At 42.3% G+C, this 26900-nt stretch overlaps 2 protein-coding genes across 8 annotated transcripts in view; both read left to right on the forward strand.

Annotated features, from left to right (window-relative positions):
- Positions 1-12856, forward strand: part of adgb (androglobin) — a 35843-nt gene extending 22987 nt beyond the window's left edge. For 3 of the 4 annotated variants that reach the window (XM_027284598.1, XM_027284599.1, XM_019254956.2), the window contains 13 exons: positions 859-952; positions 1690-1821; positions 2037-2190; positions 2402-2589; positions 2805-2971; positions 4421-4557; positions 6160-6271; positions 8309-8445; positions 9560-9715; positions 9810-9900; positions 10007-10109; positions 11964-12147; positions 12287-12856. In XM_027284598.1, coding sequence (XP_027140399.1) covers positions 859-952; positions 1690-1821; positions 2037-2190; positions 2402-2589; positions 2805-2971; positions 4421-4557; positions 6160-6271; positions 8309-8445; positions 9560-9715; positions 9810-9900; positions 10007-10109; positions 11964-12147; positions 12287-12433 — 1802 coding nt within the window. In that variant the 3' untranslated portion in view covers positions 12434-12856. Of the gene's footprint in view, positions 1-858; positions 953-1689; positions 1822-2036; positions 2191-2401; positions 2590-2804; positions 2972-4420; positions 4558-6159; positions 6272-8308; positions 8446-9559; positions 9716-9809; positions 9901-10006; positions 10110-10332; positions 11942-11963; positions 12148-12286 lie in introns of those variants that run through there. The other variant, XM_027284600.1, reaches the window with a different exon arrangement.
- Positions 12857-23574: 10718 nt separating this feature from the next.
- Positions 23575-26900, forward strand: part of stxbp5a (syntaxin binding protein 5a (tomosyn)) — an 87076-nt gene continuing 83750 nt past the window's right edge. For 3 of the 4 annotated variants that reach the window (XM_019254937.2, XM_019254938.2, XM_019254939.2), the window contains exons 1-3: positions 23575-23980; positions 24143-24287; positions 26625-26722. In XM_019254937.2, the coding sequence (XP_019110482.1) occupies positions 24150-24287; positions 26625-26722 (236 nt within the window). In that variant the 5' untranslated portion in view covers positions 23575-23980; positions 24143-24149. The remainder of the gene's footprint in view (positions 23981-24142; positions 24288-26624; positions 26723-26900) is intronic. The other variant, XM_019254936.2, reaches the window with a different exon arrangement.

The following is a 26900-nucleotide window of genomic DNA, read 5'->3' on the forward strand; positions in this document are numbered from 1 at the left end:
ACACACTGAACTGACTTTGATCAAATAGGCCTGTCATGGTTAAGTTCTCTCAAAATTTTATTCATTAATGAGTCAAAGCACAAAAGTGCAGCTTTCAGAGTGGCACTTACCGTAATGGCAAAACACCAATCATATTTTAAAAACACTGCCTGTCTAACTACACCCTGAAAAGCCAGTAATTTCGAATGAAAAGTAAGAACTGGCCTTTCTTATTTTAGACAGCCCCCAGCACATCTGAAATACCATGGATTACGTCAAGCAACTTGCTGTACAACTCTTTTCCTCCTTGCTCTTTTCCACTTCATGTTCTCCTTCTACTCTTTCCTGTCTGCCTCTTTTTCTGTCTCGCTGTCACCTCTCTTTGGTTATAAGGACGATAGGAGGTCTTTATCTCTCAATAGCCAGCCTTGGCCGTAATGGCTGCATCAATTTGGAAAATTGGCCATTTGAAAAGAGAGAACTGAGCATGTGGGAGGGATTGGTGAAGGGAGGATATGAGGACACCTATGCCACATGTCTGATGGGAAAACATCTATCACGCAGCTGTCTCTATGCAGCGTTTCTCTCACATGTATGCACAAACACACACATGCTCATGATCACACGGTGCTACATCTTCCTTAAAAGGTTGTGCTCTGTCGGTTACCTGTCTGGTGAGATGAGTGTGAAGGTAAATGTCAAGGTGTGAATAATGTCCTCCTATCACCTCTCACTGGGAGACAAAAATGAGCGTTGCAATTTCTGTTTCTTATCCTGCAGTAGGTCAACTACAATCATTTTTTTTCGTCTGCAATATGAATTGTCTATCATCTTTAATGGTGGCTCTTGTGTGTGTATGCGTGTGCTCATGTCATTCAGGCACGAAGGAGAACCTCAGTACATCTAAGATCCTTTTGGACACGTGGACGAAGGTTCAATCAGATGCAGAAAAACATGCTGCCTTCTTGTTACGGTAAAAGATAAAAATGTATAATCATAATGCAAATATGATGATGTAATCTACATCTAAATAAATAATCTATGCACAGTGTTTAATTATATACACATAGACCTCACACCTTATTAACCTGGCAAATATCCGTTCACATGAACGTCATTATCTGAGAGCATATGAGGGCTCCTACTACAGTCCTGTGCCAATGCTACATGTATTGTATGGCATGCGTTTAGCCTTTCTGTTGCACCGCATGCCCAGAATCTGCTCCCTCTCCTGGTTGTGGCGGCCTGTGGTGGCCAGGCAGGGAGCATTTTCCACATTGTGTTCCATCTTTTCCCAGTGGTACCATCTGCTGTTTATCCTCTCCGCGTTCCAATCGGCTAGCAGCGTCTGCCGAATGACCTGCTGCCTGGGGAAGTATGCGTGTGCACGAGCATTCGAGAGCTCAATCAATGTGTGTACGGAGGGTGGAGTGGGAGTGTTTTGAGCCTTTGAGCATGTGTTTTTCTTAACTGACAGGAACAGTCACTTCAGTCAAAGTTCATGCCGAGACATGAACTGCATCTTTTCCTCCGGTGTTTTTTTTTTTTTCTTTTAGAATCAGAATTGTGTTTCCTGCAAGAAGTCTGTGTTATTATTATTTCTATATTATTTTCTGAGGATAGAATTTGTCATGGTCTTTTCACAATAAATGTGTATACTTAAAATAGACATTTCTAAACGTGCGCTGCCTTTCTGTGTTTTCCGCACAGGTATATCATTGACAACTCTGATGGGAAAGAAGAGCTCTACCCCTGTCAGCAAGATGAATGGACCAGAATTAGCATCGCTGATTACTCTGTCCCACTTCAAGACACAGCCAACTCCTGGGTCTTGGTCTTTAGGTTAGAGAACATTGTAACTTTAAGGTTAGGCTTGTGGCTTGTCAGCGAAAGAGAATTCCCAACCTGGTTTGTAATATCCGGGTGAATCCCTAAAGCTTACATTGAGATATTTTTGGAATATTATGTTTCAAAACAGTTGAAAACTACTTGACAATTTGGGTCAAACCTTAGAATTTAATATCCTGTTGTTAACTTCATTTTTGTTGTTTGTGAAGAGAGGTGTTCCTGGTTCCTGAGGAGATGCAGCTGGTACCAAAGGTCTACTCCCCAATTCCTAATTGTCTGCTGCACATTGTAAACAATGACACAGGAGAGGAGTTGGACATGGCTGTTAACGAAGCAGGAGCCCATGTTTGTCAACCAAACAAGGTCTGTGGATGTTACAAACCTTGCACTTCCAAATCCGCTGGGCTGCCTGGTGTAATGATGTTGGGAACATTTCTATTTGTACATGAAACCAATCCTACAAGAGAGAACAGTAAATAAAAATCCACCTTGTTGTGCTTTTCTTACACACTCCCTCTGAAAATAGAAATGATTTGATTTCATGACTGAATCTCTCTGTATCTCTTATTTCCAGCGTGGTTATACTTTTGTAGCAGAAGCCGTCACACCTGAGTCACCCCGTAATAGTGCTAAGTGGAGGATGTGCTTGATTGGCTCAAGGGAACGCCTTCCAAAGTTGTCCCATGAGACTCCACTCAACACATTCTCAGTGAAGGAAATCCAGGATTATTACGTTCCCAATGACAAAAACCTCATATGTCGGTAAGAAAATATGGAGTATATTCTATTGAAAGGATGAATCACCACAGTGTGCAGTGTATACTATGCAATAAATGCATTATGTTGCGAGTGTATCATAAAAATTAAATGCTTACTCACTTATGCTTAGCTATTATACTTATTAAACATAATAATGCATAGGGCAACATTAAAGATACTCTATGAGACTAATGGTACCCACAATCACTTTTCCACAGTTACTTTGTGCAGGTGACAGCAGAAGTCCTAGGAACAATTCAGTTTCAGACTTCCAAGCCAGACGTATTGATCCGTCTGTCCGTTCTGGACCAGGAGAAGGAAGTTGCCAGTTCAATGGGGAAGGGCCACGTGGTAATTCCTGTGTTCTTCTTCCTGCCCAACAAAGGTGAGCATCCATTAGGTTTAATAATTGAAGTAATTGATTAATGAAATCCTCCGGGATGATGGCAGAAAATTTGTCAGACTTCCTCTTAATTATTAACCTATACTATACTGTACTATAATGTAACTAACTTGACTTGCTTAACACACTACTAAAATCTTCTTTTCACACACCAAACGTACCAAGCAGATATCAAAACATCAGGTCTCCCATTTGCAGCCATTTTCAGCCACAGTGGTGATGGAGTTAATAAAGGTGTTTAAAGTTTGTTTACTATACTCTTTGACCTTACAACCACACAGTCTATCTATTAGTCTGACAGAGAGCATGCTCTTCAGACTCAGTCCAAAATGAATCAAAAATTGGTAGCAGAGGTTTTTTGTATGCTACCTATATGCAGGCCAGGTGATAGTGATAAAATAATAAAATAAAATAATAATAAAATGTGTGATAACTAGTACAAGATGGCCGAACATACTACACTGAGTCACCTTTTTCAAGAATTCATTTGTATGGTTTAGGTTCAAACATATCAAATGAACTCTTAAACAGGTGCCGTAATTCAGTTTGCAGACAAAATCCAATTTGTCATGCAAACTTGTTTTCTCTGCTGCTCAAACTGAACTTATTTGCTTTGTGGTGATAACCCTCCCCAAGCACCTAATAGCTTGCCGTTAGGTTTAGCATTAAGAGTTGTCACATCTTGTCTCTAGTGAGCTGGGATTAGTGTTTGGGCAATGGGACTTTAAGGATACTATTTTTGAAGCGAGTAGCAGTATGTAAGCTGTGGATTAGTTCATTCTATCATGTCTTGGATAGAGGATTGATTTGCTCTTTTTTTTGTTGGAATGGTCCTGACACCACTGTCCTTGACCTGTTTGTAGAATTAAATATAGGTTGAATATACAGGGTTACAGTCATCAGAAATAGTTGCGTGTTATCGATCACCTCATTGCTGCTCTGACTCAATTAATTAAAAAAATGTGTTTGGCCTCATTTGGAGCTCACTTTTGGTATTAAGAGTTTCAGGTCATAATCACTCAGCTACCAGATGCAATGTTAAAATTTACAAATATTATTGTTTAATACTCTACACATCATAAACAATCCCATTGTATTGGATTATGTTATTATGCTATTATTATGTATTTGGACACATAAAACCTCTTTGCATGGGTAAATAACACTAATGATCAGTGAAAAAACATTTTTTGTAGTTGAAGTTTGTAGGTGTACATTGAAGTGGCTTTTTGCAATTCTATTCTGATCAACAGTAAAACACAGCCAGACAGTTGAGGCACTACACAAAAGAGCTCTTCAAAACCCTGCCTCTCAAACTCTTTAGTCTGCTTTTCAGTTGATGCTCCCATCAGTTACAAATAGACAGATTGCTGACCACACTTGTTTTTTCTCAGATATGGGCACAGTTTAATATCTTTCTTTCTGTTACAGGCTCGAGTTGCACCGATGAGAAGAACCAGAAGGGAGTCAAACTAGTAGACACTTCACAGCAAAGAGACGTGGAGGACAGCACAGCTGGGAAATCAGACTCCTTGTCTGACCAGTCTCAGCCTCCCACAGAGACTATGGTATCATTGACAACTGCCTGTGTGGTATCTGCTGTTGCTCAAAGACTTAACTGATCTCATTTGCACATGTACACAAGCGTGCATCTCACTTTCCCTCTCCGTCTTTCTCACCCACTTGCTTGCTGCCTGTGTTGATATCAATTTTTCAATGCCAGATACACATAACGCCTTACTTACAGGGATGCGCACACACACACACACACACAAACACACACAAACTTACACACACCCACACACACATTCTCGCACAGAGAAAATTTGCAAGAGGAGAGCAGCAGAAACCGGAGGGGTGGTTTTGTTGTTACTGTCTGTCTTATCAGCGCTTGTCAGGGAGCAGTGATTTGTGCATGATTTATGAGTCACTCAATTATCTGCAGTTTCCTGATCTAACAGACCTGTTGTCATAGTTTGGTGATTGCCAAAGTATGTACCATACCACCATATGTGTGTACCATCACACACTCACATGCAATGAAAACACATTGATTGTAGACTGTGCAAGTCCATAAAACAAGGAAAATCAATTGTGGTGTGTGGTGACTGTCAACCAATCATACTAACTGTTAATCTGACATTTACAGCAATGATCTGAACCTTTTAAAGGTCGGGTATGTAGGGCTCAGTAGCATCTGGAAGTTACAGATTAAAACTGACTCAATTCCACGCACCTAACTCTCCCTTTACTGTAGAAACATGGCAGCTACAAAAACACAGTAGTTCTTGTGCAATAGACCTAACTAGAAGTTTCATTTGGCCACAGTGTACATGTGTTACAAATACTCGTCAGCAGCAGTCTCGTTACATCAATAGTAATTATACAGATCATGTCAGATCCCACCGATCAGATCAGCAGCGGGCCCGAATAAACAGGTCTTGATCAGGACTAAGACCATTGATCAAGACTTAGATCAGTGAGAGGGTCGGTGATTAAAGCGCTGTTTAGTGCTGCAGGGACACACAGCAGACATATTGATGCTCAGTAATGGTGCATTAATGGTGAAGGCTCCTGCTGTGTAAGCTGTATGGGATTTAAACACACATGTAAACACCTGAAAAAACAAACACACTGATGTCACTGTGTGCCACTTTCATTTCCTCCATAGAGATGTACAGCAGTGGATTCATGACAACACAAACACTTTATTTTTAAAAGATTGACATCAGACAAAACCAAAAAAATGATTTGTTAAATATTTTTAATGCGTCTTGCTCTCTTAGTTCAAGTCTCACCTTGGGATTTTGTTGAAATTGTTCAGTGTGATGGATGTGGTAGTTACCACCCCAGATATAATCTTGGCTAACACGCCCTCTGCCTCTTCTCTCCCTTTGTGCTAAGCATGCACTTCTGTCAAAGAGGACAGAGAAGAGCAAAAGCAAGATGTGTAGCTCTTCTTTAAGATCGTTGTGTCTCTCTCTGAATGATCAGCACTAGTATAGTTTACAGCTGCATGTCCACAAAATACAAAACAGCTCTAATGTCGGCTTTGCGTTCTGCTGTTTGTGTCTTTTTTTTTTTTTATTGTGCGTGTGTCTGTCTGTCACGTTGTTCTTAAACTGTGATGTGGGTGTTGTACACTGACTTTGCTTGTCTGTGTTTCACAGGGTCATAATTATGTGGTGCAGGCAGAGGTGCTTTATAAGAGCTGGGATTTGGATGAATCTCAGCTGGCTTTTGTCCATAAGCTCAGAGACTTGGAGAAGAATGAAATGAGAGGTACATACGAAGACAATCACAAACGCCACATCAAACAGTCAGCCACACTGAGTCACCTGAGGAAAAGACAGGAAAGAAAGTCACTGTTTATATTTTGCATAAAAATATGATTAGTTAATTCAATTCAGTACCCTGAATTTTTTATCTGAACATCCAAAACATCCAAGTAAAAGTCTAAATACACACTGTACGTGGTCTAGATATCCCTAAATATCCCGATAATAGGACATGTGAAGCGTGTTCAAGCGTTTCATTTTTCATCATTGCAGTCAAAAGTTGTCAGCATTTGAGCTCTGGCTTCTGAATGGATTTTCTAATACAGCCTTCATGTTTGTTTTTTCACTGCTTATCTTTGCGTTAAATGTGAAATGTGGCAGATCCTCAGTAGGCAGTGTCAGGGGCCAAGGCAGAACGCTGTTTGTTCTTTGCTTCCACTAGCCAGGGGCCCTGTTAATCACAAGCCTAATGAAAGCCAAATGAATACAGCTGCTTTTGCAGATCACAGAGTGAGATTTCTTGTGCCCACTGGTCGTTGGCCGAGGCAGTAAGTCTGTCCTCTGCCACCAACTCTGCTTCTCTGCCTTTAATCATGCCGCACAAATTGGATCGATTGAAAAATCAGGGCTTTGAAATTTGCAGGAGCTTCTTAAAAATTCTGAGGGGATGAATTAATTGCGACACGGGTGGATGTTGATGTGAAAGAGGTGCTGCATGGGTGACAATTTGCATGATTGCCTGAAGAGAGAGAGGCCAGCCCGCTGCTATTGAATTCTCATTCTTCTCCCTCTGTTGCTCCTGACAATATTCCCCGTATCTACGCATTCAGTTTGCATGGCATGAAATCTGGGAATGATGATGTTGTTTATCTACTCAACTTGTATGGGTTTTCTGTGCATGGATATATATGAGAGTATTATGGGTTGTTTTTGCTAGTGTATGGTTGGGTTTGTCTGCATACAGGATGTATGTATAGAGCATGTATATAATGTCCACGCAAACCTCCTGTGGTTTTCCAATAAGCTTGTGAAAATAGGTCAATGAGAAGTCAAATGAAGTTGGCTCTTGCCCCCTGGTGCCCTGGGAAATATCTCAGCAGGAAAGTGAATTAATTTCAGCCAGTTAAACTCTGTCTCAGTGGTGAGGCTGTGCCCTTGATCATGCTCCCTACATGCTACATGGATACACACGCACTACACGCCACGGCAAGCTTTGAAACCTCTTTAACAAGCTGTTTAACAAGCTCCAGCCAAAATACTGTGCTGTGCATGTTTAATGCATGCACATTTAGGCATGCCTAAACCCCAGTACATGCGATTAAAGCTGTAGCTGCACATTCATTTGTGGCAGTAGTTTTAATTCCCTTACCCAACCTCCTTGACATTTGCATTGCTGTGCAAATACATTTTATCATCTAAACAATCATGTTTTTATTGGTTTGTTTAGCGAACAGAAGCTACTATTTAAGTTTGGTCAACTGAAAATCATTTTTCATACATGTATGGGCCTGACATTACATCAAAACAGATTGATGTTTAGATCCAATATGAACATTGAATTTCTGTATGACTTGAGATGAGGGGTATCTCAATGAGCATGCAGTAAAGCTGTTCAGGCAGAATGGCAGGGTGTCAGCTAAATGATGGATTATTATGCCTCTGTCAGAGAAGTGAGACTCATTGTTAATGCTTCATCCAAGCTAAGGGGGTTTTGTTCATTTTACCTTTAAAGTGCAACAGTGCCATCTAGCACACATGCGAGCACACAACACCTCCCACTTCAGATTAGCTTTATTTGTTTGTTTGAACAGCTGACATTCTTAGAGAAGATGAATATACACCAATAGACAATGAACTATATTTTTTGAGGAATACTTTTAGCCTTTCACACTGTAATTGAATTGATGAAAAAGTTTGGCAAAGAATGTTTGACGCTCTCGGGTATCCATATTTGATAGTTGACCACTTGCACTGTTTGCTTGTCATTTTGTTAGCTTTGCACAGCTGAAGTGAATCTACTTAATCTCTGTTTGCAATATAGTATATAAGATGGACGACTTGAAGCGCTCATCCACTGACACACCGAGCCATGACGGACACAAATCTGACACACCCAAAGGTAACAAGGAGAAGGGGAAGCCATCTGCCACCTCCAAATCCAGCTCCAAGCTGGAAACGGTAATACATCACCAGAGCACAGTGAGAGATAACAATGACATAACACTGCCAACTGCAAATTAGGAGATCAGTATTGTGTATAGATATTTCATATCCATAAACACAATCATGGTTTTTATTAGCTTTTGTTGCATTTGATAATTTTATTTGATTGATATTATAGTTTTATATAAAAATCATTAATTAGATGAGGTCAAACATAATAGGCAGCATGCGCTCAAACCAAAGGCCATTAACTGCTTTAGTAATCTTTATATAAGTAGTTTTCTTCTGTAGTATTTTCTATATATTTTCTATAGTCTCCTATGTTGAGACAAGTCGGAGTGGTGCAAAAATTTCCAGAAGTAGTACTATTAACCTTTTCAAGAGGAGGGTGTGAAGGCACTTCAGTGGAGTACACACTCAACTCCTCTTCACAGATTCCCTCCCCAAACCACATATAATGAGATTATTGTTGAACTCTGTCCTGATGTCCTTTTTTATAACAGATTTTTAGTTTGTTTCATCAGACAGGTCAGCATTTACATATTTGCTTGACTCTGCCGCTTTTGAAATGCTAACAAAGACTGGCATCAGCCTAATACCACAACTGCCAGGATGACCTGTGTGTATTTACACTGAATAAGAGACACTTGTCTTATCAAACACTATAATTTCGTGGTCTATAATTCTCTGTATAATGGTCTTGGTTTAGTAGTCAGAAACACAGCTGCTTGAAAAAGCTCTCATCTATGTAATAAATGCCTTTTTATTCTCTTTATTCTCGACCGCTCTACATGTCAAACCCTAAAGACAATGACATTTAAAAGGCAGATTTCATAGTGCTATTTCCCTTTAATAAATTTCCATTTTTTATTTGCTTTTTTTTTTGGCACTGGAGATAGCAGACATAATGAGTGAACTAAAAATGATCTATTATTTACAATGAAGACAAGACAGCTGAACAGGACATAATAATCCAGACTGGCTGGCTGTGTACCAGACTGTCTGAGTTGCTCATTGAAAAGAGACACTCATAATGTATTGTTGCACGGCGACCTTCAGCTGGGATGTTTGTGTGCGTGAACACGTGCGTTACTTTTTGTGTGCTTTGTGCGAATATATGTTTGCATAGAGACTCGATTTGACTAAACCAAACTGGACGCTGCGTGTGGTCATCGACAAGAGCAAAACAGGAAGCATCGAGGTGAAGAAGGACACAGAGAGACTGGACCAAATTAAAGCCATTAAAAAAGCCTGGGAAATGGCTGAACCAGGCCGTAGTGCCAAGGTAACCCAGAATGGTATTACTATGTTCATTTCCATATGGGCTCTGCCTGTACTCAAACATAGACTACAGACTGAATGTCTTGCTGTGTTTTCAGGCTTCACAGTCTCTTCTCAAGTTTCTTAACCCAGTCCAACATCAAGCAGGTGATGAAACGACTACAGATGATGCAGAAACCAAAGAGCCAGGTACCATACTCTACATACCTCTTACATACATACAGATCTAGATCTGTTTCCAATATTTGTCACATGCAGTGTTGTAATGAGGCCTGATTGGTTCTTTTTTTTACAGATGCTTCCAGATCAGATTCTGTCACATGTCTTAGTCCATCTAAAGAAAAGCTGACTGGTGCCTTATGCTCCAGTGCCCCCATGGACTACACTTCCTTCATCAGGTGCTTCACCACTGTTGACACCATAATATAGTTATATATAGTTATAGAATCGCATCACTCTACATTGCAGATTTAACAGTTTCTGTCTGTTGTCTGTTCTGGATGACTCTGCTTTTCTAGATTTGTGAGCCTGAATGAATCCTTAACTCCAAGGCCTCATTCCACTAGGACTAGTATTTGATATTTTACTAGTTGCGCTTACCAGCACCCTTCTCCTCAGCAGATTGGTTCATACAGTATCTGCAGGACATTGCTCATGAGCTCCCGTGTTTATGACCTTTCCTCCCATTGGTGCCGTGAACAGCGGTGTTACAGGACAGCACGCTTTGGCTGGCCTGAAAGGGCATTGCATGGACTTCAGAGGACATTTATGTGTACTGTATAATGCGGAGACATTAAGGACATGCTCGGTGAAAAAACCCAAATCCAAAAATCAAACAGTGTAATAAAACTAGAAACATCTAAGTAATGATACTGACTTTAATTATTTTTACATCGCAATTCTAAAAAAACTTGTGTTGTGTCTTGAAACTTAGTGATTCATTGTTGTAAGTGAAGTATACACATACACTAAAATAAACAAAGTTAAACATTATTCAATCCACTGTGCGTCTGCTTCGTGGCTGACGCAGCGCACAGTATGTTGCAGCCAGAAGATGAAAATGCAACGGCTCCACAATTATGACACCCAGAGCTTTAACTTCAGCAATCATTGTGTAAAGAATTGAACCGCTGTAGTTATCAATACACAGTTAGCGTCACAAGGCCCCATTAGTTTCCTGCTTTTATGTGTGTTAAGTGTCAACTTTAGACTTGTGTCAGTGTCACTGGTCTGAAGGGAAGAGTCTGCCTCCATGGTTCCCCTCAGAGTCTCCTATTAGTCTCCCTCACACCACCTCTCCCTCTGTCCGTCCCTCTCCATGATAAATGAGATGATATTTGGGTCTGTTAATTAGAGAGCTATTTCAGGACCCCAACGAGCTCATCGCTGCAATGAGACGTGCCCCCTCTCCCATCACCTCTCCATCCTCTCCTGCTGTGGGTGTGTGCATTTGCGTGCACGTGCGGTGCGTCCGTGTCCAGCCGCTAATGGCTGCTGACACTGTGACCCGTGATCCGAGCCAAGAGAGAGATCCTGAGGAGTAGTCTATTAGGGGACTGATTAGTCTGCAACACACCTCTTTCTCTCAAAGGTGCACCACAGGGCACATCATAGATTCACACTCATGCACACACACACACACTCCGGCATGCCATCTTTATAGCATTTGCACACATGCTGTTTTACGCAGTGGAAGAGGTTGACCAGGGCACTGTTCATTAACCAAATGAACTCCATCATGGCCTCCCCTCTTCATTAAGGTCATTTTAAATAATAGGCAGCCATATTATCACTTTGAATTCCCTTTGCATACGTGTCATTCCCAGTCATTCTCATTCTCAGACAAACACACACATAACTGTCTAACTGCCTTATTGTGTGTCTCTCTCATACATATCACTGAAGTTTTACTATCAATTCTTAACAGACTATAATGAATATACAACTTGGGTGTGAGATAAGCTATTGGACTGTGTGTCTATCATTTCCCCTGCCTATGTCTGTATTTATTATCAACATTTCCATTTTTATTTTTCTTGTCTCATCTCACAAAATAGCCTGTAAATGTGGAGGAATTTGTTATTATTGACCGTAGTATGAGCTAACAATGTTTGTTTAATATCTGATCCTCAAAATACAGGCTACCAATATTAATGGTACAATAGTACAATATTGGTTAGAGACAATATAGGAAAGCTGTAAGAATTAAGGTACATATACACGTTGTATTAAGTCCTTGTGTGTGTCTGTAGACACCAAAAGGATTTTCCCGTGCTCATGGACTCACAGATAGAGGAGCTCCATAAAAGGCAGCGCCTAGAGAAGATCCAGACTTACCGATTGATCCGAGACAATGTGCTGGAGCACCAGAAAGAGTGGGAGCTCAACGGGGACGAGATAATGAGATGCCAGCTGGAGACGTATGCGAACCTGGAGGTCAGTCAAGACAGAAAGAACTGTGTGACGTCTAAAAGTGAAGCTGTAGACAGTACTAATGAAGATCAGCCTTTCAGCTTTCCCTCTGGTGAGACACCATTCTATAACTTCTTTCTCTCTGCCTCTGTCTTGTCTCCAGGCACCCTTGTGGCAACGCTGTAAGATGTTTCATGATACTTGCAAGGCATTTCGTAGCCGTCAGATGGCAGCCGAGAAAAGGGATCAAGAAGGGAAACGAGCTTTGGACGAGGCCCAGCAGGCAGTTCTAGAAAAAACAACCCCTTAACCCCTGCTGCCACCCAACAGCCCAACGATCGTGCCAAGAGTGCTGGCAGGAAGAAATGATGGTCATTGGCAGTAACTCCCTGTCTCAATTTTCTCAGCAGACACCTCTCAAGAAGTCTGTTTGAACACTAAAGAATCTTCCTTTAATCACAACATTGTAGCACGTACTTGATGATAATTCCTGACCAAAAGATTAAAGAGCTGAAGTTGCTGTTATCTCTTGTTACAACTCTTTAAAGACTCTAAAAGTTGGTTAGTGTTGTAATGTTTGTTTTTAACCAAAGACGTTGTATGCTGTGCCATATCTTATCATATTCCTTGAACACATCTTCATCTTTAATCTATTAACTGTATTAACAGAACCACTACAACAACAGTCTTTGTAGTTTTTGCTCATTTTCCTGCATAATATACCAAATATAATAAAACCGAAAAAAATGCCTGTGTGTGTGTGGACATGTAAAATTACTTCCTCTTTCATTGCATTGAGAATGTCAAGCCATCTCACTTGCAATGTATGGCTTTGACTTTTTCGATGCCCAGCATGCCTGATTATATTCTGCAAATCTTTTGTTTTCTTGAAGGTCACTGTATTGACTGTATGGCCCCAAGGCATGCTGGATACAGCCAGCCTCCCACAAGCTGAGTGGTACTGATTGATCGGTTAATTGATATATTCTTGCTGATAGAAGCCCACAAGAGTTCATTCCTACAAGACCAAGACAAAGTGTGCATGGACAATGCAACACAGGTAGATCTTTATGGCCACATGGTAACTGTCAATAATCCCCATGGTTGAAGTGAATTTACTGAATTTTAAAACAGATGGTTAGCTGTCTAATAGGCATAAAACTGTTAATCAATCTGGTGTTTCTTTGTCAAGTTTATCTTAGCTCGGTGTTTGCAGTGCATCTAGAGGTAGGACTCCATCCCACAGAGAGAGTCAGCTGATCAACTGAGGGATGAGAAGCTAAATTGGAAATGAAAGGGAAGATGGTGCCATCTAGTGGTTCTAGTATAAATATTTTTTTTTCATTACCATACCTGCACTATGCTGTTTTCATTGTTGACAATAATGAATAGTTCAATTTTGTGCCGCTGCATGAAGGAAATGATGATTAGGCCGTGTGTGCACGTCAGTGCTGTGTGTGGACGTGCGCGTGTGCACACACGAGCTATCACGATGGGACAAATTACTTGAGCCTGCTTGTATGTGTGTGTGCATGTGCAAAGTCATCCTGCAGTAATCCGCTTCTGCTCTAAAGCTTTTGTGCTCTGCTGCTGACAGTTCGTTTATTAAAAATTCCTCTTTGTAGGAAATGGTTTTCTTTCATTATGATGTGGAAACTAAATTGGGAACAAACAATATGCGAATGAGATCTCGTAAGAATGCTGTGGACACAAGAAAACTGTGGCAGTAATTGGTTTATGTGTCTATGTGAACATATTGTTTGATATGAAATTATCCACCTACAGCAGTGCTGCTGCTGCTCTACACACATAGAACATTTGCATTGTTCTGTGTGTGTTTTTTTTCTGCTCATAAAAGTGTGCTGCTGTGTATTTCGCATTGCATTTTAAGTGTCTGTTCACTCTGTCAGGCCTCATCTAGCCAACCACTATTTTTCTACCCTTGTAACTGCATGACAGAACTAATCCTGAAAGCCTTGTTTTCTGGCACAGAACATTCCCTCTTGTCTCTGCAACTGTTCCCTCTCGCCCAATTCATTCCTCCCTTTCTAAAACATTAGCTGTTATTTGCTGTTTTCCGTACACCTAAACCCATCCTCCTCCTCCTCCTCCTCCTCCTGCTCTTGCTCTTCTGTGCTGATTGGATGTGAGTGTATGTGTGTCATACCATTCTCGTGTTAGAGAGAGAGAGAGATCACCCGACGCTGTAATTGTCAGTGACGTGTGTGTATTAACGGTGAGGCTGTTTGTTAATTGGCAGCTGTTGGTGGTGGTTTGATGCAAATGTGTTGTGAGCGACAGAAGAACTCTGGTGTAACCTTGAAAGGAAGGGGACAGTTGGCCCTTGTGTGTGTGTGTGTGTGTGTGTGCGTGTGTGCGTGTGTGCGCGTTTGACTTCCCACAAGTAATAAGAGAATATTTGATTCTTAAATGGACCCACATAGAGGGATGATGAAATAAAGTGAAAGTAGATACACATTCCCCGAGTGATGTGGAGGCTGTGGTGGGTCTTTAATTCACTTTCCATTTTGGAGGTAATAATTCAAGAATGCCTTAATCAATTTCTTTGCCGTTACTTTTGTGAATGACAAAAGGACGCTCTAACTTGGAGGAATTGCCTGTCTTTTCGGGGTTTCTCTCTCATTTCATAGGGAAGCTTCTTCTGTCACAGATATATTTCAGTGAGCTGTGGCGCTTCTACAGATCTCATGGCTCAGTGTCAGCAGGCATGTCTTACCGAAATATCAGTTAAATGTTACACTTAAAATGTCTGCTCTATTGTAGTACAGTGAGTATAACAGTTAAACATGATCAGTGTGCGATCAAGACACACACGACATACAGACTAGATTACTTAATTCTTTTATTTCAACCAAGATAGAGACTTATGAAATTAAAAGCACGATTTTCTTATAGATTAAACCAAAATCACTGCATGTATCTTCACCTGATTTTATGTGTCTTCACGAGAATCATGTCTGACATTAATGTTCAAGTCCAACTGAATTGAAGCCATTGAAGCCACACAAAATGTATTAATAGATCTCTTGAATCTTGTGCGGATCAAACAAAGATGCTTTAGAGATGTTGGTAGCTGCATTTATAGGTCCGTGTACTAGGTTACGATAATTGTCTCGTGGTTGTTGCTTCATATTTGACAAGCAAATATGGGAACAGCGTCGATCTTCTCATCTGACACTCAACTAGAAGGCAAATAAGCATGTCTCCCAAAATGTTGTACTATCCCTTTAAGTGTATATCTGTGAACTATGCACCACCAGTGATTCTCCTCCATGAGGAAGTCTAGAAATCTGTAATGTTTCTGCGAAAAAGGATGCAATGTCTTTCAAGTATGCTCCCTTTGCTTTTTCATTCCTCTTTCTCTGCCTTACACAGACACAGGCATTCCCCCACACACATCAATAAACACACACACAAACACACACACACACACACACACACACACACACACTGAAACACTAACATACACTTCCAGCTGGCTCGGGGTGGATATAAGGTCCTTTGGCTTATTGGCTCAACGTGCCGCAGCATTGTCCCATTGTTGCTGCTCTGTCCCTCTGGGACTAAAACGTCTCTAGAGGTCCGTCCTCAGAGCCTTCTATGCTGATAAAAAGACAGAAGAGCAAGTCTTTGAGAGAAAGAATCCTAAAGAAGCCTGCGTTGTCAGCTTAGACGGAAAGGAGTAAAAGGCCAAGCTTTTACTGTATGTTAAACAGAGTGATAGTGCTGGAGGGGAAGAGGTGAGGTCTCAGATTGACGCCTATTCTTTACTGCAGTAATCTAAAACCAGTGTAACTCTGTCTGTAATACACACACACACACACACACACACACACACACACACACACACGGAACCCCAGACTTGCAGACACAGAAATGCTGACCTGGTTGCAGCCTCATTCTTGTAACCCAACTATTTCTCTCCCCTGCCTCACCTTGCTTTGGCTTCACTCTCCCATCACTCTTCTTTGGCCCACTCTCCAGCAACGCTACCTCTCCCTTCAGCCAACAAAGCACAGCTCTGCAGACATCAGGCAGCGGGGAGGGTGAGATGCGAAAATCAAATAATGAGTCGAGAGAAGTTCACAAAAAAAAAAACTGCAACCCATCAGATTTGGAGGCGCAGAGCGAATAAAGCACTGAACACAAGGTCATCATCACCATATAAAAACAGCACCTGTCATCAGATTTAGGTGACAAGAGACCTATCACGTGAGAAATCCTACATAAGAACGCGTTTCGTTGTAACTTATACAGTGATTGTATCTCTCTTATTAGCCCCACGACCCTCATTTATCAGCATCTAGGAGATCTCCTCCCCAGTTAATACTTTGTAAAGATTAGTCTATTTGAAGGTCAAACTGAGTCAATATTTAAGCAGGGCTGAAGAAGTGCATGTCACACAGCAGGGTTAGGGGGGGGAGGGATGGTGTTGGTCTGGATAAATTGTCCAGCTCTGTGTATCCTTAAAGATTTGACAGTGACAGCAGAGACGGGCAAGTTACTATTCAAAACACAGACCCGGGTTGACAGCTGTCCCTCACTCAGCACATCACTACACAGTTTTTACAGTGCTGGGATCAAGGGATCGTGTGTGTGTGTGTGTGTGTGTGTGTGTGTGTGTGTGAGTGTTTTTGCATCTGAGCTGCCATCTGGGATATTTTAGACCCAACTACATCCCTCCCTCCCTGACAGTTATACTAACTGTCACTGATATGAGTATATGATATGAACTTTTGCTGTTGTGCGTGTTTGTTGAGTTGCACGTCAACATTGTGGAGAAGTTGTTGTGGTTGTCAGGGGGGAAGGTGATGTAACGTCCTGTTGTGCCACGGTTTTAGATTTTCCTCAGACGGTGGTTCTCTGTTTGTTTGTCCCCGTGTGCATAGACGTGTGTCTTTTGTGTTAAGGAACACTTTTTGTTTAGTGCATGATTAATTGTGCATCATTTTGATGTCATGACTTCAAAGCTCTGCCTCAGCTGATTTGTGGATGAAGGGGTAGTCTAATAGATAGATGGCTGGCTGGGAGGATACACACAATTTGCTTGAATCGCGTCACCAGCGGCTGCTTGAATCACAACCTAATTGCCTCGCGTTGGAGATGATTGCATTAATTCGACGGTGCGGACTCAGTTTACGCAGCAGAGCCAGGAGGTGTCAGGTCGCCAATAAAACAGGAGTCTAAGTTTCATCCCACTTTATTGGCTTGTGCAGAAGCCTTTTGCCAATCACGGGGGATAATTGCGTGGCTTAATTTACCGTCAGAGGCTGCGGAATGAGAGACCTCGCTAAGATGAGAATCCAAGTTTCGTTGGATCCGTTATTTAAACACATTAGATCATGATTTGTTCCTGACAGTCTTTCACCTCTATTGTGTGGATAGAAGGGACTCTCAGTATGTTGCCATGTGGCAGTTAAGCGACACAGACATGGTCATGGCGAAGTGCTGATTTGATAAAGTGTGAATTGATTGGGGCTGAAACTACACAGGGAGATGGCTGTACAAGGGAGTCATTGATAACCTGTCCTGTGCTCGCCATTGATTATTGCTATCTTAGATAAGAGGACAGGAGACTTCCCTCTCTCTCTCTCTCTCTCTCTCTCTCTCTATCTATCTCTCTTTGTATTTATAACATCAATGTGTGTATTAGAAAAGAGGATAATCATACTTTCAGGTCTGTGTCCTGATTAAACCTAATACCAGTAAAGTCACTGTAGCCGTTCAGTGACTGTATTGGATTTCCCTTCTCCGCCTTCAAAGGACTGGGACTGACTCAGTGACTCTTTGACATTGAACTGAGGACAAAGTGCTGCTCACCTCTCATGTCTCTCAGTTCAATCTCTGGATGACTGGTTTAGGTAAACTTAATTTTGGCTGCATGCCGGCTGCAGTTTCTTCCTAACAAATCTGTCCTCCAAGAAGTCCTGTGTCACTGTGACCGTAACATTGGCAATGCCCTTTCCTTAAATAGTGGCATCCATCTGGTCATGAGTGTGTGTGCATGTGTGTGTGTGTGTGTGTTGTTGTTGATGGTCAGCTTATCGCCTTGGCTGATTATTGGAATTGATACCAGCTGTGCAGCCCCGGGTTGAGACAAGCTGACGCTGTGTCACGTCTATTCCCTGAGCTGTTTGCACTGACATGCCTGCATACACACAAAAACAGCAATTTCTGTTATTTCTGGCTTGTGGGCGGACGTTTGACCCCATGACCTTTAAAGGTTTGATCAAACAACATGTCTCACTGTTTTCCTGGTGGAAATGGATATTTACACTCTTCCCCCCGTTTGTCAAAAAACGAGGTATCTTGCCAGGATCATAAACTCATGCTTGTATTGGACTCCAGCTTTTTGATTAGGAGCGCCATGGACGTGATGAAGGCTTTACAGTATTATCAATTTCTCCACCTCTGTCTCCTCATCTCTTTTATCCTCCCATCAATATTTATAAGCCTCACTGTAACCATAAGGACTGGTTGGTTGGGTGGGTGGGTGTCTCTGTAGAGAGACATATCCAGATGTACCTCTAAGCTTTGTTACCTTCCTTCATGCGTGTGTTTGCGACGGCAAATGTTTGACATTGAAAAGCATCCTCTTATTGAACCAGGAGGAGACAATCAAGTGTTCCCTCAAGGGCATTGGCTCATTAACTTTCAATCCCTCCAGGGTGTGTGTGTGTGCGTGTGTGCGCGTGTGTGCAATGTCTGTATGTATGTGTATCGTACATATTTCCTCTTTTCTCTTCAGCCGTTTCGTGAGGGTGCACGTTCTTGCGATCAACAACTCGCGTGTCTTCTGCTTGTTCTTTTTAATCACAAGCCCTCCAGCATATGCAATGTGCGACTTATGTCTGATGATATGTCCTCTCACTTGTTAGCCAGTTGCTGTGCCGCTTATGCTTGCCGTTTGAGGACACAGTGGTTGAATATCACGGGAAGGCTTGGGGGTCATAAGCTCTAAACTCAGGTGTGCTATGATTCGCTTGATTAACTACAGCTGTCAGTGAGGGCGGAAGGTCCTTGTCCCTCCAGTCTTTCTGCATGACAGGCAGACGCCCCGACTCTCTGCGACCTGCTATTGTCCTCTGTGTCCCCCCCGGGTTTTTTCACTTCCTCTAGACAGCACTGGGCCTTGCTGCTTTAGGGGTCAAACAGGGCTGACTCTGATGCTGAGCTCAGGGGCTGCTCAGTCTTGAGTGTTTGAGACAGGGTTTTAAGTGGCTAAAATCATCTAGAGGTGAATAGTCTGTGTGTAAGGACATGATTTGAGTATTAGGTTCATAATTAGTTTCTATTCAATCTAGTTGACTCATCGTTAAAACAAAAACAAACAAAAAAAGATAATTTAAGAACATTTTAGAACATACCGTCTTATACTATAACATCAGTAATGAGATGCATGTCATGTCTATATGACACATGTAGATGCATATTCATAATCTGCACGCAAACATCTGTGTAATGTATGCAAATGTGCATATGTAGGTGGGCGTTTTCACTTCATATTGCAAACAGCTGTCCAACAATACCTTCATATTGTACTTTACCCTCTGCTGCACCAGTGTGACTTCAAAATTAGAAGAGTGACTAAAATATACACAAATGTAGAATTAAGTGTATTTTAATCTGTGTTGATTAACTCAGCGCTGCCTCGAACAGGCCCGTGCTGCTGCTGCTGATGTACACTCTTGATTTGAGCACACCTAGTGGGCATGATGCTAATGCGGTGGCTGCTTGATACAGTCAGTCGCAGTTGTCATGTTGCTCCTGGCTCATCCATCCTTACCTCTGACCTGGGATTAGCACTGGATTAGCACTCTGCTTATGTGCATAGCAGCTACTAAATCTGTATGTGATCAATTTGCATATTTTCCAGGGGTGTTGTGTTGAATGATAATACAGCGATAATGGAGGGACTGCAGAGGCATCGTGTTCTGCACTGTTGTAATTGGCCCACATACGGGATGGAATTTACCACACTGTAGGATATATTTCAACCTGCAAGACATTAAGGCTGAACACACTGTGAACCGTTCTTTGGATGAGGTTGGCACTGATGATGAATGCTCATGCAAAATAAACTTAGTTGCATAAACCTAGGGAGAGACGATGACTGCATTCATAGACCACAGTGACCAGGCTTTAATTTAAAAACGTACCAGGTATCATAGAAGGTAGAACTGGATTATATACTTCACTTCGTCTTTGAATTGCTTGCACTGCGAGATTTATCCATTTTTGTGCTTTTATGAACTCTTCTTGCACACATTTAAAACAATTATAAAATAGTTTAAGAAACAATATAATCAAGGCTGTATTACAAAAAATATGGTTTAAAGGTCCAGTGTTAAGGATTTAGTGGCATGTAGAAGTGAGGCTGTAGATCACAACCAACTATATCATATTGAATATCGCTCGCCGTCAAAGTGTGGTGGAAAAACACCAGTGCTTTGTTTGTCCATTCTGGACTACTGTAGAAACATGGTGCTTCAAAATGGTGGAACAGGATTTGCTCTGTCTGTAGATATAAAAGGCTCCATCTGATTCTTATTTTGACGTATTTATACAGTAATGGAAACATACTACCGTCTGGAATAATATAATCAATCCATTTTCTGTAACCGCAAAGGATCGCGGGGGCTCCCAGCTGACTTCCCAGTGGGGTACATCCCTGGTTCATCACATGGCATATTATCTTCCAATTCTGCTTATACATCCTCTATGTGGACTTGTAAGGACCAGATATTGGTTTAGATCATATCACTCTGACTGTACATGGGATTTACAACTCTGTTTGTCCATCCCTCTCTCTCTCTCTTCTTTCTGTCTTGCTCTCTTTACACTTTGGCCCTTCACAAAAAAAGAGAAAGAAGAAAGAAAAAAACCCACTAATACGGCGCTGCCTCTGTGAAAAGCCTTATCAAAGAGCACAAACACAGCAGTCAGACTCAAAATACAACACACACACACACATACACACAATGCAGTCAGATGAATGGCTCCCGCCACAACACAATGGTGCTAAATTAAATCACTGATGTCAGAGTTGCCAAAAGCCCTCCCCTCCCACATCACTCACTCACACACATGCAAGGACTGACTAATAAGGACCTCTTTGTTTGCCCGTGTAATGTATTCTGGATCAGGTGATATCAGTTGGGGTTGGAAGGTGTGTTTGGTCAATTTCAGTTCATTATGCAAAACAGCATTGCAACAATTGTTCTCAAGGTACCCTGGTACGATTACTGAATTAATAATTTGCTCCCTGCTCCTCTTCATATCTTTTTGTGTCCTTTTACTCAATAGCATCTTAATTTTCCTTGATGCCTGCTTTACATCAGCTGTGTCTCAACAAAGGGTTTACGTGGAAACGCATAAGGGCAAGCTCATACAATCAGCATTGATTATCACAATGTGGAGCTATGGTGGACATAGAAATGCCCTTTTTTGGACTTTCTCCAGTTTAGGTCAGACCTGGTATCAGGTGTTGTTCGCAAGAGAGCGTAAATATAGCTATTATTTCCACCGCTACACCCCCACCGTCCCTGCTGCTGGCGGCAACCTGTCGAAGACGAGCGTGTTAGCAAACAGGTGGCAACATCGGTGTCACTCAGGCGTGAGCAGCCTCAGCTGAGCTTGTCAAGGCTGGTACTTTCATCTGTGACCTTACAAACATACGCAGAGGCGCCGAGGTTCTGAACTCAACTTAACTCACTCTGATGGGAAAGGTGACCAGTGATAAAGTTGTTCTGACTGATAGAACTTTGCGGCAGCTCAGTTCAGGGTTAGACCACGACCCGTCAGAAGTAGTCAAGGAATATCATCCGTGGGGGTGCTGAGGGAGAGAGTGAGTGGGCCCAACTGTGGCTAGTGTGGGTACAAGGTGTTCATGAATTTAGTGTTCTGCAGTGAAACAGAAAGGACAGAAATGATCATGGAGTTAGAATAATTATTACCCCCAGCTCCAATACAGCCATCTATTCATCATCCATGACTGCCGATCCTTTGCAGGGTTGTGGTGGTTGCATGATGACTGTCTTACATTGGGGAAGAAGTGGTGTATACCACAGACAAGTCAGCAGTCGATCACTAGGCTGACACACATATAGACAGACAACCACGCTATAACAGATCACACCTATGGCAATTTGGTTCCACCAAATTTGCATATCTTTTTGAATTGTTAAAGAACAACTGGAGCCCCCCAGAGGAATCCCACGCAGGTATAAAGAGAACATGCAAAGCAGTAATAACTAACTGCATCACCATGCCACTCTCCAATACATCCACCAGCTAGAAAATAATATAAAAGTGCTTGTACTGTAGAGACAAGACAAGTCAGCTGAAGCACATATCAGATTTTAATGTAAAGGATGCAAATCTGAATTATCCAGGTAGATTTATCATCTTGATGTCTGAGAAAACACAGCCAAGGAGTTATTCTTATCATTCCACATGACACTATTGTAGCATAGCTGGGAGCCTCATGGGGGTACCAACTGTAGAACCACCTGTTTTTAACACTGCATGAGCTAAATCTACAGAAACATTGTAGTGAGCACATCATATGACTGTGTCCAAGCATGTTTTCACATAAAGACATTATGACCTTTGCCTGTCGTATGTGATGTGTCGGGTTGGAACATGCAGTGGCACCTGGCTGTTAGACACCTTCCCAAACCATCCCCACCCAGCAGCTCTCAGTATGAGTGTTACTCCTGCATGTAGTCACACTTTGCAGCTGTGAAGGGTTCTCCACATTAAGAGGGAGGATGGGACTCCTCCATAAAGCAGGAAACAGCCGTCACCATGGATACTGATAGACGCATTGCTTGCTCAGCTGTTGGCTCATTTCATGCCATGTTTACCTGCAAATGCATTACATCCTTAAGCAATAAAACCGAATCAGTGTTCTATACTAGGCTTACATGTGTTCTTTTTTTTTTATTATTTGATGCCTGGAAATCATGCAAAAATACATCTAGGGACAAAATGATGCTTTTTCTCCCATTTTTATTCTAATGTTACCACATTTTCTTAGATTTTTGTCTAAATCCACTATGAAAAATGTAATCTAAAGAGACTGTGGCATATTTATCAATGTTTCATATAGCCTCCTTCCACTGTGATGGGATGGTCTTTAATATGGCGAACCTTTAACGCTCACACACACACACACAAACAAGAGACGCAGTGGATAGGGCGAGGGTGCACTGGAAAGAATGGGACTGAGCCTCCGTCTGTCTGCTTGTCTGTCTCTCCACAGACACAACGCCGCAGCATCCCAACATCACAAGCATCACCAGGCGCAGTGGAGCAAAACCTACTATGTGTGCGTGAGAGGGAGCGAGATCGGAGGGAGGGAGTGGAGGGAGGGAGGCGTTGTCGCTGGGGGCAGATGAAAGAAGGAGTGAGAGAGAGAGAGAGAGAGAGAGAGAGAGAGAGAGAGAGAGAGAGCTGGCAAGGTGGCGGGATTTGTGTTGAAGCCTCTGCTCTGTCAGACATGCGCAAGAGCGTCAGCAGCAGCAGCAGCACCACCACCACCACCGACACTGCGCTGCGTTTCCGCCTTGGCTGAGCGGCGCACACAGCCCGAGAGGGGAGGGGAGGGAAGCCGAGAAGAGACGATCGGAGCCACCGAGACGCATTGGGGCACAGCACAGCACAGCACAGCACAGCACAGCACGGACTCCGAGCAAATTACACCGACGCACCAACCATCCCAGCAGCAGCAGCAGCCCGTCATCCAAATTTTACACGCCAAGAAGCGACCTGTGCGGTGCGCGCCAGAGCACTTCCAGCATGGAGACTGCGCTAAAAAACAAGCAGTAAAAATGTGAGATATACAGAGGAAATCAGAAGAGAGAGAGAGAGAGAGAGAGAGAAAGAGAAAGAGAGAGATAGAGAGAGAGAGAGCGTATGTGTGTGTGCGTGTATGAGAGAGAAAGTGGCTATCCCCTTTATCTATTGCGGGTGATCTCAATTCTGTGCTCTGCAGTCTGAAAATGAAGAAGTTCAACATCAGGAAGGTGCTGGACGGCTTGAAAGAGGTGTCCTCCTCCACCCCGTCTGTCCAAGTGGGGCCACAGGAGAACCATCTGATCCAGGAGACCATCCAGTCCGATCATTTCCAGCTCTGCAAGGTGGGCGAGCCTGATTTATTATTATTATTATGAATATTATGAATATTATTATTATTATACAGCTGTTTTTTTGCCTCCCTTTTTTTCGGACGCAGTCTTCTATTTTTCATCATTCACAGTTTGCACTGCGCTTATCCCATCTCAGGATACAGCAGGTGTGAGGGAGCACCACACAATAAATGAATCAATGGGCATCAACGCATTTTGCTCTGTAGTCCTCTTCTTCAGCAGCTATAAGAAGCGTCTGCTGGGTGAAGGTTTATTTTAACATTTAGGAGGAATCCTTTCCAGAGAGAGAATCATTAAAGTGCTCTGTGCTTGTCCAGTACATGGTCTATAATATACCTAACTACACTGCGCATACTGTACGGCGAGTGCGCTCTGGCGACTAAACAATAAACATGATTAAGTTCCCATATGGTTGCATGAAATCATCAAGCCAGTCATTTATTTCTAATATGATAATACAGTGTATTATGCTCTATGGGGGAAAAAAAACATCATGCTGTATATGTGCTTTCATATGAACTGTCATATTGAGGGGTTGGGCCAAACTGATCCCCTCTTGCATAATCTGCTGGGTTTGGATTAGCAAAACAGTGGTTTCTGCTTGATGTGTGTGTGTGTGTGTGTGTGTGTGTGTGTGTGTGTGTGTCTCTTCCCCTTTCTGCTTTTCTTTTCCTCGCAGTGTCTCTCCATCCCCTTCTTCCTTCCCTCTCACAGACACACCTCTCTCTCTCTCTCTCTCTCTCTCTCTCTCTCTCTCTCTCTCCTCCTCTTTCTCCCACACACACACATAGACATGCACTACTTTGCCCCCAGATCATTGATCCAGTGGGGACTGATGGCGCCTGAAGTGATTGTTTGAAAAAAAAAAACAAGGGCTTGCCCTCCTCAGTCTGAATCGGCCACAACAATGCATTGGGTTAATACACACTCATGCAATGTTCATGATATGTATTCTACAGCTTAGCCCACTACAATGTTAATTCAGGATTTTCCCAAGTGTGTATTAATGGTTTTTATAGACACCGCTGTGTGCTTGCTATTGATTTCCCCGCATATTTAACCTGCATGATTGTTTGTAACAGGCTCGTTTGTGGATTCTTTCGACGCTTTTTAACTGTAAAACTAGTCTAATCTATCAGGTATTTATAGGTTTTGATAGTTTCCTGAAATCGAGTCTTGTGTAGTTGTGTTTCTTAAGGTCCACAGCTACCACAAGTCCATTGTTATTGATAAGCGTCTTTGTATTTTACATGGTAGAAGTCTCTGGAAGTCTTAGAGACACCAACAACTAACCAAACACCAACATCAGGTGTAGATGTACAAGGCTAAGGCAGATTAACTTTTTTAAACTGGGCTCATCTCAACAGCATCAGGAGTAATGAGTCACAGTGCCTGAAGTCATAAATAGAAACTAGATAACATAATCTAGAGTCAAGTCAACACACTGGAGGACTTAGGGGATATTGTGGTTTAGTGGCTAGAAAAGACAGCTCAGAGACTTCAGGTTTGACTTACACTATACAGCCTTAATACTGTATATCTATCAACAGCCAGGCATCTGATTGAAGTCTCTTTGAACAAGACTTCAGCCTCCTTCCTGCACCTTTACTGTCTGCGTGGACACAAACTCTGTGTACGCTTTCTCTGTGAGGAAGGCAGGTGTCTCTGCTGCACTGAGTGCTTCTTATGTAACGTGCTTTAGCCTTCTGCCGCTAAGCAAACAAATCCAACAGCCCACCAACCGGCTGACTGATGCCATAAAGCTTCAGTCGTGCACACGCGCAGACACACGCGGCAAATATACAGAGGTTGATGACCTGATGTAATACACACCAATGGAAGGCCCAGCAACAAATCATATCATGATCATATCAAATCACAAACATGGAAAACACACCCATAAGAAGCATTTCCTTATGGGTGTGTTTTCCATGTTTGTTTTTTTAATTTATTTCTAGACTTCAGTGTAATCACGACCTCATGTGGGAGGCAGTGAGAGAAGGAAAACGAGATAAAGAGAAAGGAATGAGAGAGAGGGGAAATCTCAAAATAGGCCCGTGATTATAAAAAGCTAAAAAGCGAAGCCAAATATCAATCGAAGGACAGGGTAACCATTCATAGACACAGTGTTTGTTCTTCTTCTTTTTCATTTTCTCTTGTCTTCGTAATTTCAGGCTTTGCATTTCTGTTTCGTAACACTTTACACGTCCATCTGGGACCTTTTTGTTTACCAAAAATCATGTGTGCGCCATCCTTTGACACAACAACACCCTTGCTGTAAAATGAACTAACGCGTTCTCTTTTCTCACCTTCCTGCATAACTCTCAGACTGTCCGTCATGGCTTTCCCTATCAGCCGTCGTCCATGGCTTTCGACCCGGTGCAGAAGATACTGGCCATCGGGACCCAGAGTGGGGCTCTCAGATTGTATCCTTTCAGTTTCCATTGAGCTGTTATAGGTTGCTGTGGCCTGTCGCAGCTCCTTTGGGTCCCTGCATCCCTGTGAGGCAGCAGCAGGTAAGTGAACAGATGTCAGAGCTGCCAAGTCAGATGCTGATGTAGACTGGAGGGGTTTTTAGGATATTGTAGAGTATGTTGAAGAGGC

The sequence above is a fragment of the Larimichthys crocea genome, chromosome XI (assembly GCF_000972845.2).
Source record: "Larimichthys crocea isolate SSNF chromosome XI, L_crocea_2.0, whole genome shotgun sequence".
Lineage (NCBI taxonomy): Eukaryota > Metazoa > Chordata > Actinopteri > Sciaenidae > Larimichthys > Larimichthys crocea.